The sequence below is a fragment of the Schistosoma mansoni genome, chromosome 3 (genome assembly GCF_000237925.1).
Source record: "Schistosoma mansoni strain Puerto Rico chromosome 3, complete genome".
In the NCBI taxonomy this organism is placed as follows: domain Eukaryota; kingdom Metazoa; phylum Platyhelminthes; class Trematoda; order Strigeidida; family Schistosomatidae; genus Schistosoma; species Schistosoma mansoni.
In genome coordinates this window covers 21974828-21987622 of record NC_031497.1, presented here as the reverse complement: position 1 = coordinate 21987622, position 12795 = coordinate 21974828, and the positions used below count along the sequence as shown (strand labels likewise).

At 32.1% G+C, this 12795-nt stretch overlaps 1 protein-coding gene across 1 annotated transcript; it reads right to left on the bottom strand.

Moving 5' to 3' along the window:
- Positions 1-1140: 1140 nt before the first annotated feature.
- Positions 1141-2241, bottom strand: Smp_091950 (putative rhodopsin-like orphan GPCR; the record flags this gene model as incomplete). Its single annotated transcript, XM_018799644.1, has 1 exon — positions 1141-2241. One exon carries the CDS (start codon positions 2239-2241, stop codon positions 1141-1143), a length of 1101 nt encoding a protein of 366 aa, XP_018651412.1.
- Between the last annotated feature and the right edge of the window lie 10554 nt (positions 2242-12795).

Below are 12795 nucleotides of genomic sequence, written 5' to 3'. Positions count from 1 at the left end.
TTGTTTAAACAGACAGATTGTATTACAAGCCATCACATGAAAAATATGAGTCAAAAATAAGCAAATAAATCTATAAACGTTTCACATAAAAATAAATAATCCCCGAAACTTATGCTTCCATTTATACCGGTCACAGTAATGCCTAAATCTTGTCGTTTCGATCACATGTAGTATTTTATGATTTGATCAGTTGTAAGCGTAAAATGGCATATTTATTCATTGCTCCTTTATTCTCAATAGTTCCCCAGTCTCTATTAATTAATAACGACTATCAACCAGTAAATTATATGAATACTTATACACTTAAATGTTTGATTTATAAACTTATTAGCTTCCTTGTTCATAAGCAAAGATATAAAAAGCTATTGAATAAAAAAACTGTATTTATTTGAAGTTAACACATTTTGCCGCGTAATTTCAAAATGTATACGAAAAATGAAAAGGTAATGATATAAACAACAAGCTAAGATGAATTAAAAATGATTGAAAGTTCACAAAGAAGTAAAACAAAACAACTATGAAATAAAATTTATTGCTTTACTTAATAGATGTATGATATTTTCATCTAGGATATACGTTGTAAGATTTTCAGTCATCAGTGGTTCACAGTCTTCTAGCATATATATATAACGTTTAAATGATCAAAGAGTTTACAGACAAAGGTTATTGATAAAACTATCAGTTTGCCGTTACACAATTGTTAGTTTGGTTTTTGTAGTAAATTACTATTTTTGTTCCATCATAATATGTTGTTTTATTAAATGTGTATACCCCTTCAAAAAATGAGCTTGATTATATTTCGTTTGTTGAATATATATTAAACAAATTGTGAATGTTACTGAGCATGTTTTGTATCTAAAATATACCATTACTATTATATATTTAATTATTCAACTCATTTACTAAATATCCATTCGTGTAGTCGACCATAAACCATTATTATTCTATGTGGGCCAATGATACTACCCGATCTCGTAAATCAAATTAATTGAAGCGGTGCTCAAACCTGTTACCAACTGATTGAGAGGTCAAAGTTTTAATTATCTCTTCTTTCAAATCAGTACTTCAATTAAAGTTTAACATTTTACCATAAGTATAACTAAACATACAATGTATGAATTTATTTAAGCGAATATTTAATTAATGTATAGTGGATTGTTCTTCATTTATATATTTTCTAAGTGGTTGCAATGGTCCTTTCAAGAATAATCGATAAAACACTTGTCGAAATTCTTGCATTCTTTGCCAACAAACAAATATTGCTGAAGCATTTTGTATAAATATACATTGCCATGCTATATCAGCAATATTATAAGCTAAACGTACTGCTTGTTCTGAATGTGATTTCTCCATCATAGATGGAAAAAAGAAAGCAGCTAAATATGCAGCACATTGTGGTAAATTAAACAATAATAATGTTGTTGCTAAAATGAATAAAATTACACTAGCTGACCATTCTTTACTTTCAATTGATTGTGGATCAGCTAAACGTTCTTTAGTAAATGTTCTACGCATTTTTAACATAAATATAATATTTAATACAAGTATAACTATTGTTTGTATAAAACCAGCATTATTAAATAATATAATAAATATTTGTAAAAATACTTGACTTTCATCTAACCAACATGTTGTAAATGTATCAATATCATGAAAATCAACTAATATCATAACAGGTAAAACACATACAAATGATATGAAAGTAACTCCACCAATTAAATACCATGCATAATATACAGGTATTGTACGATATTTCAATGGATAATATATACATAAACAACGATCTATACTAGTTAATAATAATAAATTACTTGCTAATGTTGATGTCAATGAATAAATACCACGATAAAATCGACATAATTCAACAGATTGATAAATAATAAAATAATATATACGTCCATCACTAGCAAATGGTAAACCTTTTGCTGGTATCATCCATAGAATACCAAGAAATAATATTGTAATTGCATCAGACCAACATATAAGTGACATATAAATTGATTGTCTACTTAATTTTTTAAATTCATATAAAAATACATAACCAATATAAATATTTGTAATAATACCGAATATACAAATAAATGGTAGAATATAAATAGAAATTGCACCAACCATACTTGAAGTTACACATAAAGCTAAACTAGCATTTGGTTGACCATTATAATATGCTTCACAATCCATTAAAGTATCATATGGTGTATCAATAAATCGCCATGCTTTTTTTAAAGTTGTGTTATTCATGATTTATATATACATATATATAAGCTTTAGTTTAGTGAGAGTTTTCGTCAAATATTTTGACAAATTGATGTATTATAGTAAATCATATGGAACTATTCATTGTGGATTTCGAAGCAGTACTTATATATATGTAGGAATTACCCAATAGACTTGGCTCTAGCGTTTCGTGTGAAATTTAATTATCTAGGCGCATTATTGTCGCCCTATATTCTATGGTAATATCTAACTGATGATAATATCAATTCATTAAGGTCATTTGTGTCTGCAGTAGTTATCGATAGGTTAGAGGAACTATCTTGTTCGTATTTTCTAAGAACTAACTTCTTTCAAATCTAGAGAAAAACTAAGCAATTAATTAATACCTCTTCATTTCTTTTTTTTTATCTCTGTGACAATAAAAATTAAAAAGAACGAAACAGTCTTTTTTTGTTGTTGAGAATTTCGTAATTTTACTTTTCTATCATACAATCAAGATAAATTAAATAATAAATAAATATCAGAAGGGATTTTTGTAGATATTTCAGTATTTCCATAGTTGAAATAATAGGTCATCTGAAGCTAGACCATCATGGGAAACCTGGAAGCACTGGACGGCCGTTTCGCCCTATTATGTGACTCCTTAGCAGCGCGCATCCACGATCCCGCACTCGCGAGATTCGAACCCAGGACCTACCAGTCTCACGAATCTCGCGAGTACGGGATCGTGGATGCGCACTGCTGAGGAGTCCCGTAATAAGACGAAACGGTCGTCCAGTGCTTCCAGGTTTTCCATGGTAGTCTAGCTTCAATTGACTCATGATTTCAACTATGAAAATAAATAAATAAATAATGAATTAATTGCTACCACTACGAAGAATGGGATGAACGATTATTTTTGTCTGTTGAGATTTTGTTGTTAAATTATTTGATCCATATAATTAAGTTTTATATTTTACAACTTAATATGAAGTCAGACGGTAATGATTGTTGTCACTTTCTATTCATAGTCATCAGTGTGGATGAATAATAATATATAGTGGTCAAGTTATTTGGCTAATGGAGATATTACAACATGATTGATACAATTCAATCAGCATTAAAAAAATTAGACAAACATGATATCAATCTTTGATAAATTATACTTATTTCAGTTCTACAGGTCTTCATTCAATGCCTACAAAGCTCAGTGATAATATTTTTGGTTGTAATGTTAAGTGTTACGGGTTCAAACCTCACAATAAGCATCATTTTCTTCAAGATTATAGATTCACACAGCTAATGAATGGCAACTCTTATGGAAGCTAAGTTGTGAACCTCCTGTTGATTTTCATTTAACCATCATGTTATGGAATCATTTAAACTTATGATCACAACGTAACAATATAGATAGAATTCAGTCAACGCTAATGATTAGACAAGCGTAACATCGGTTATTACACAGTAATCAGTAAGCGTTATAGTATGTTCTTTGGATATATTCAATATATGGGCAATAGTGGTTACACTAGTAAGTCTTAATTTCGCTTATAAGTTTAATCCATTTTCTAACTGGTTATATATATTTATTACAATTCAATTTACAGACAGAAGATAAAATCAATCCTCATATTGTACAAAAGTACACCAATGCTAAGGAACATGCATATAACATTGAAATAAATGAAAAGCAAATTAACGGTAAGATGCATATTCTGTAATGTTTTAATACGAATTTCATATTCACACATTAACAATAACTTCGTTTATAATCTTATTATAATATACTCTGGTAGATGATTTTTTTCCCCAGATATAATTTTGTATATTCAGCTGTATCAAACTGTACGTAAATGATGTTCATATTTGAATCTGTCACTAAACTGGGTGACTGCAGGTTCAAACTTCAACCCTACCTTGTTTAAGTCTCAATGAGTAGTACTTTAGTCTTAATATAATGAATATGTTTCAATGCACAGTGCCATAAATTGTGTACTCTTAATTACTGTTATCTAGAAAACAACTTCTAATGCTTAACCTTTTTTTCAAATAAGTGTTTTACATCATAAAACAAAATTTCATGAAAATTTTCAGAGTGAACTAAATAATGTGGGAAATAGTTTTTCCACTCCAAGTTTTGTGTGTTTTACATACACCCTATTGATAAGCACTATATTGGTAGAAATTTGTTGTCAGTATTAGCGTCCGATCTCACCTTGATCAACACTATCCTCAAGGAAATAGGCAGAGCATAATTAGAATCTGTGAGTTCACTTATCGAAAGTCCGATGTTTTAACGATAGAACTATCAGTTCTGCATAATTATCAACCGATGGTAATAAAAATGTTTATGTTACAATCAATGTAGTGTCTGAAACTTACGTTTTCTCACGTTACCATAATAATATATTTACGCGATGAGACAAAACTAACTAGATGATTAACCGAAGTATCAAAATAATGTAGTAACAACGATAAAAGAAACTACTGAACACTGACAATATGATTCAAAAAAGCAGAGTAAGAAGATATATGTGAAGCAATACGGATATTCACTGTCTTGAGTCAGATAAAGGGTGAATGTATTTGTATCGGTGTGGTCGATTTTGAGTCACATCAGCCAATGATAATGTTCGACCCATGGTACTAGGTAAAGGTAGGAATTTTAGTTGATAAAGTTAAGTCTTCGTTAACTTTAGGTGGTTAGGAAATACAATGAGCGACATCAGTCCATAAAGTCATTAACTTTTGATCTGAGTCATACTGGATGATGCGAAATTTCTGGTTGGGTTCTTCTTGATATCCATGATCAATGGATAAAGACTTTGAATGATATGGGTTAGAATAGACCACAGTAGTGCAGGTATATTCACTCTTTATCTTACTCTAAACAGTGAATCTGTCTTTAAACCATATTCTCAATGTCCAGTAGTTCTCATTATCGTTGTTACCACATTTTTTCGATATTTTTACTAATCATTTTGTTAATTTTGTTTCGTCATTGTTTATATAATATAACAACTTGGGCTGTTGTACATCTGTACTAAGTTCTTCGTTAATGATGACTGACTAACTCATTTATGAACAACGTAGAATCCACATGAAATGTAACAATTTTCATCGGGAAACTGAGTCATAAAGTTGATGGAAATCAAATCAATTCATGTAATAATAAATAGTAATTAATAGTGAAGAATAAACAAAACATAGAATTGACATTAACCTCTACTGTGCACTATTTGATCGCATGTAACATATGATCTTCAACCGAAGGTTACAATTAAACTACGAAATTTTCATCAGGAAGATTACAGTTCCCAGTATAAACCATTTAAACAATAAATGACCTAATAAATTTTGATCTGACGGCTACTTAGATTTTTTTTCAACTCACTCTCGTATCATTTAACATATGAGTGTAAAAATTGGTTATATAGTTATCAAATAAGTTGTAGCGATTTCACTTTTGCTAACCGGTTTGTCACTTCCACTTAAAACTATATGCTTTTTAGGCGTTATTCGTCTTTTCTCAAAAATGAATTTGTAGAATATTTTTATTTATGCTTTGAAACTCTTCATTATTTATAGCTTCCCCTAGTGTAGAATCGAATAAAAATAATACCGTATATGAAATTGGATCAGTTCCCATATTAAAAGTGGATAATGATTCTACAATTCATTGTGAAAAATCTGAAACTTTGAAATCAACTGTAAGTGATTTCAAGAGGTGTTGAATTTTGAACAAATAGGTCTGTTAAAAGTAAAATTCACCGAGTCCTTTGATTAAACAATTTTAAATTTACTGTTGGATAAGTTAAATTCAGTAGGCTGATCAAGCTGATCAGTAGCATTTCTATTTTTGTGCTAAGATATCTTTATTAAGTGGAGTTGATTACCTGTCTTAATAATTGACAGTTAGAAATGAACAATTAACATGCATTCGATAAGGTATGGTATCTTAAAATTTTCACTCGAGGCTTCCCAAAATATAGCATTTTTTCGTATAATACGATTACATCATCTACTTACTATTAATTTAGTAGTTAATCTGTCAATAATTAGGTGATAAGAAGTTGAAAGCAGAAATTTATTATTTTTTTTTGTAGCTCATTTTGTAAAAATTGAAAGGAATCAAATGTACTATCCATCCCTGTATTGACATTATTGGATAGAGCTGTATAAGTAGACAGTCAACTACAAATATTCATACACCAACGAGTTCTGGATTATGGGTTTTTTATTGACATAGATTTTGGGGTAATAAAGCAGTCATCACATATTAAAGTGAGCATTTGTTTGCTCTCTATCTCGAATTCATAGGAGTTGACTGTGTGAACCATTAGATTTTTAGTAAATGGCCCAATGACCGTACATTAGTTGCTGAACCTGAAGGTCTTTCATATTAAGGTTTTATAATTTTCCTTTATTATACTTTCAAATCCACAATTAATAAGTTTTTATCGTTACAGATGCGACCTGATCTGATTCCCTGGATATAGCGTTATGTTAAATAGGTATCTAAACTCAGTAGCTAACACTTTGACGCTTGAATAGAAGTTATTATGTTCAAATGTCAGTATAAACATGAACGCCTGTGTCGTAGGTGCATCCAACTACTGATTTTCAAATAGAACAAAATACATATCATAGATTCCACCTCTTTCTACATACCAAATATACCAAGAGTGAATGTCTTGTGTTCCATTCTTAGTGTGGTTGTAGTTGTGTAATGTTGAAGAGTAATTTAAAAAGATGAAACAACCATTCAATGTCCTCCATTCCTTAATGAATACCTATTTGAAGTAAACCTGTTACAGAAATGACTTTATATGAAACTAGTCTATATCGAATACCCAGACGATCTCCAGTACTCTTGTCGTAAATTTATTCAAATCTAAAAGACTAGTAAACTGGTGATTATGGTCTTACATATGTAAAAATAGTTTTGATCCCTGCGACAGAATATGCAGTTCTGTTATTTAATTATAAGCTTAATCATTTGATAAAAATTACCAACATTTTCGATACATGACTATATCCATTCATATACAGGTCACATGCTATTCAATGATAAATAGTTTTCCCACAAATAATTGAAATTACATTTTACATTTAACTATATTTTATAGAGACAACAAATCTGGTTACTAGGTGTCAAGGAAATAGTTAAAAGTCGGTATTTACATTTAATCATTAGTGGTTATGGCCATAAACAGATTTGAGTAAATTACTATTAACATTGGTGTTTATGACTTTCTAGACTGTTGTTTTACTGAGGAAACAACAACAACAAACAAACACACGAACTTGTAATAGTGTATTAGACAAAATATTTTTAGTTCAAATTCAATAAGCTGACTAGCGCATATAACTATATATATCCTATTGATAACGACTATATCACATTGAAGTTGATTATGTTATTATAATTGTAATTGTCAAGACTAGTACTTTAAATAATGTATCTGATATGCGTTACTTCTTGAAGTCGAATAGTGATCCCATTCATCTGAATTATTTCGAATAAACACTATGACTATATTCATAGAAATAGTTTCCATTATTTTAGATGATGAAAAGCGAAGAGTTGGAACCAACAAATAAAGAACATGTTAATTGTAAGATTTATTTAATTCATATAAATCAGTGTTTATAATTGTATTTACTTTTGTTGGTTGATTCATTTAACTTGTTCTTTTGTTACGGGTCGACAAAGAGTCCAGGCTAGAAAACAGTTTAGTATAGGAGGTTTATGAAAATTGTTGAATTGACTATCATCTGTTTGACAAGTATTGAATACCGGATAGCACTATATATCTGTTTTTCTCCAGTACTGCTACTAATACGTGGAGGTCCTGGGTTTAGTCTTTAATGTGGTCATGGATGTGCACTTCGGAGTAGTTCGATACCAGCGGTTCTTAGTTTCCATAAGTTGTCTATCTAAGGTCAGTCTATGAAGTAATATAAAATACTAACAGTTTAGGATATCAAAAAAGAAAAAGAAAAAAATTGGACATTTTTAGAAAATGTATAAATGAAGTAATAGAAGAAACATGTTGATAGTCTAGATATGGAAGTTGATTTCCATCGCGAGCTGATGTAAGGCTGTTAATCACAGTGTCTTGCAAATCGCCTTTAGTTTAAGAATGCTCAGTAGTGCGCACGAATAACGTCATACAAAGTCGAATCTTAGATATCTGGGTTTTAGAGTAGGCACAATATTTTCTTGGGTTACTAATTTGAAATCATATGATGGTTATTTGCAACTTCAGTCAATTCCTGATATTGCATTATCCAGTATATATATATATATATATAATCATTATGCAGTTTTCAGTCGATGAGGACTTATCTCTACTAACATGTTACTTCACAACACAACTCACTGTCGCATTGAATAATCTTCATGAACTTGCTGACCTAATTCAGACTCATCGTTAAGTGATGATTATTAATTTTTAAGTAGTTCCAATGTGATTCACTTACTCAGTCAGTCAGCCACAACGTAGAACTTCGTACGTACGTACATCACTTCGAGTTGCCATACCATATTAGCACAGAGATGTAGTTGTCGATTCAAATCCCATAGTGGTAGAAGTAGTAAGAGTATAAACATTAATGTGAAAGATTAGGGTTTGAAGATGTTATTCAAGGAGTATAATACAGTGAAATACATTTGGAAAGAAAAAAAGATAGAGACATGAAGAATTCAGAAGATTAGAATTTGGTAGAACACAAAGAGTGGATGCACCTTCGCCATTGCAAACGATTTTGAGCCATGTCATTCAAAGTCTCTAACCATCGGTTGCTATCATCTCGCGAATCCCAACCATGTAGTCTACACCTACCAACATGGCTCAGTCCACTTGTCAGTGACTTCATGGATTTGTACCACGTTTTGGTCTTGCCGCCCCTAGCTTTCTTCGGAGCAGTCGGTGGTTGGGCATACTTAACACATGTCCCAGCCATCTCAACTGATGAAGTTTCACTACTTCATCAATCGATTTGCCATCCTTACCTAGTACCCGTTTCCTAACAACTGCATTACTTACCTGGTGGTCCTGCTTCAGTTTGGGCACCTGGGCAGTATCACTGCCCTCATTTACTAAATATAGATTTATGCACATCACAATGAGCTAAATATTTTGTGACTGACAATTGATACAATTCACTTGCTCCGATAGAAGGAAATGTAACTTTATTCACTATGTTACCACTCCACACAAAGTCGACCAGTTTTTAAACAGTTTCTTTTCTTTTTACCTTTTATGTAAATTAGTTTGTCACTTTGGTTTAATGACCTCTCTGGAGCAGTGTACTTCTAATTTATTTGCAAATCCAAATCTGTAATTTACGAATCAAAAACACAACCACTATAATATATTAAGTTCACTCACACTTGATTAGTTAAAAAACATCATACGTGGAAGGAATATATAAACCTACTGCAAAAACCCATAATTCATTTCCCACTGAACGAAGTTCACACTAAATTAATTGAAAGAATATTGTCTTGAATTGACGTAACATTGAAACAAAATTAAAATATCAGACTGATTTAAAAACGACTCAGTGATCTAGGACTTAAGGGTTCACACGCGAGACCAAAGCTCTTGAGTTTGATACTTAGTAGTAAGGTCGTGGGTTCACATTGTTCAGGAGTCACACTAGGAAAACACACCTATCCAACTCTTCCAGGTTTTCGATTTGTGAAGCAGTGGTTTAGTAATTAAGGAGTTCCACTTTCAGTTTTTAAGCTGCAGGTTCGAGCTCTGACCTTCTATTTCATCTTTGTCAACCTGATAGTATCGTTAGCCTTCATACTTAGAGTATGGTTCGTAACCAAGTACGTGGTGAGGTAATTTAAGTCTAAACTTGAATTAAAAACACCAGCGATACTGAATAAAAATCACGCTAGGAGAATTAATTTAATCAATAAAATTATGGAAAACCAGATTTCACTAAACATTTGTTTTGTTCTAGTTTATGACTGTTCATAAATGTGCCACCGTAATACATGAGCCTACTGCCTCTGAATATCTTGGTAAAGACAATATCTTCGAATCACCAAGCAAGATAATGATGGTGGCATAGCTTATCTGAAAGATTAACATTCTTTAACTTCCTGGTTCCTAACAATATTTCAGCTAACATCATTTTATATTTAAAATTATTTTCTAATTACTATAGTATCATTACTAAACCGTCCGAATCAAAATATTTACCAGTAAATACTTTGAACCTATTTGTTGTTTCATTGGTATCCCATTATTCTTTTATTTTGGCTTGTCACTTATTTCTTATCCTATTCTTTGTGTTTAGCACAAAGCGCCACGATGATTGATAAGGAAGTTACATTGAGCAAACGTGGAAAATGTTCCATATCCATTTCACGAGATACTGATCCAAATGTAAGTGAATCAATTGCATCATAATTAATGCAGGAAACTGGTGCTCGTATTTTTAAAAATCATATCAGTTAATATTTATCTGTGAACCTCACTAACTGTATACAAACATTGTTGTTTATAGTCTTGTTTGATGGCGTTTTCTCATTTATCTCATCTCAACTCTGTTTTAGTGGACGTCTGTATTTAATGATGAGTAATTATTGTATTTTTGATATGTTTTATTATCTAAAGAGCCTACTAAATCATTCACAGCTCATATGTACAATCCAATGGAGTTGATAGTTTCTTACTTTCTCAATCTTGTGATGATTTTCTTTCCTGAGTGAAATGGTATATCTATCTACATGACCGTAAATGTTTCATGTACCAATATCTGTCTCAGTATTATACATCATACAGCTTTCGTGTTAAAATTTTTGGCTCCAGTGACAACCCAAAAAGAGGTTACAAAGTTGATGTTGGTTTGTTCTCTGAGCTGGATGGTTTGGTCGTGGAGCTTTCATCGTCCTTCTGAACGACATCATCAGCACAAACTTCGGGTAGAAGTGAAGTGTTTGAATTTCTCCACATGTGATTCACAGCTTGTCTTGTGCACCTCGATGTTGATTGGTTCTTATTGACCTTAAATCTATCTTTGTTTATTTCTTTGTTTTGGTTGTATCTCCTATTGGTTTGATTTTTGTTCCTATGTTCCTGCATAATTTTCTTGATTGGTTGATAGATTGGATTGCTTTCAATATGTTTGTTTATTGCTGATTGACCTGAGTGCCAAGCTTCTAAAAATTCCCTGGTATTTTTGTAATTGCCTCTGTCCAAAATCTGCACATTTTCCCAGTCGAATGTATGTCCGTAGTTGTCCACGTGTATTGATATGAGTGAAGAAATGTCGTGGCGTTTGACTGCTAATTGGTGTTCATGTAGGCGAAGATGCAGGGGGCGTCCGCTTTGTCCAATATAGTGTTTGTTGCAGTTGGTACAATTTATCTTGTAAATGATGTTTGTTTTGTCCTCTTTTGCCATTTCATCTTTTGGTTTGCATAAGATTGAGTGGAGGGACTTTGTTGGTTTGTGGGCTACACCTATTCCGAAGGTTTTCAGCAGCCTTGTTGTCGTTTCCGATATGCCCTTTATGTATGGTAGGGTGATCCTTTTGTTGATTTTTATACTTGATTTCGTTTCTGATGGTGTGTGCGACTGGTATTTTTCGATGAAATTGATTGGATAGCCGTTCTTTTGAAGAATGGTTTTCAGGTGTTTTTCTTCATTTTTTCGTGCTGTGATTGTATTGCAGTGTGTTCTCGCCCTCTTGAACAAGGTTTGTACACAGTTGATTTTGTGAGTTCTTGGGTTGTTGCTATTGTAGTTGAGAATTTGATCGGTGTGGGTCGGCTTCCTGTGCACTTGAGTCTCTAGTTTTCCTGTGTCAGTTCTGGTGATTAATACATCTAAGAATGGTAACTTGTTGTCCGACTCTTGTTCCATTGTGAACTTGATGTCGTTGAAGATGTTGTTGATCTGCTTGTAGGTATTTTCTAGTTCCTCCTTTTTGACGATGACGAATGTGTCGTCTACATAACGAATCCAAATTTTTGGTTTGATCACTGGTAGAATTGTGGTTTCTAGTCATTGCATTACTGCTTCTGCGATGAGTCCTGATATTGGTGATCCCATTGGTGTCCCTTTTGTTTGTTTGTAGATTTTGTTATTGAATTGGAAATATGTTGTTAGACATAGATCTATGAGTTCAAGTAGGCTTTGACTTTGAAGTTTCGTGTATTTCGCGAGGTTTTCGTCGTTGGTTAGAAGCAAGGACAGAGTTTCTTTTACTAAGTTTGGTTCAATTGAAGTGAATAGTGCTGTTACATCGAAGGATATCATTAGTTCGTCGTCGTTGATTTGAATGTTCCTAATCTGATCAAGGAATTGTGTGGCTGATTTGATGGAGTGGTTCGACGAATCTACTAAATGTTACAAAGTGTATGAGTTATATGTTATGATTTACGAATAAAAACCAACATGGAACTTCAGAATTGTTTTCTACTTGATTACTTTAATCAGATGTTAAACTAATAATCTTACAAAAATATAGTCTTAAGGTTTCGAATCATCCACTATTGACAAGTCCCATATTTAGACCTTACAGCTGTCCACCATTTCTAGACCTTCAATGGTTGTCTAAGTAAAGTCG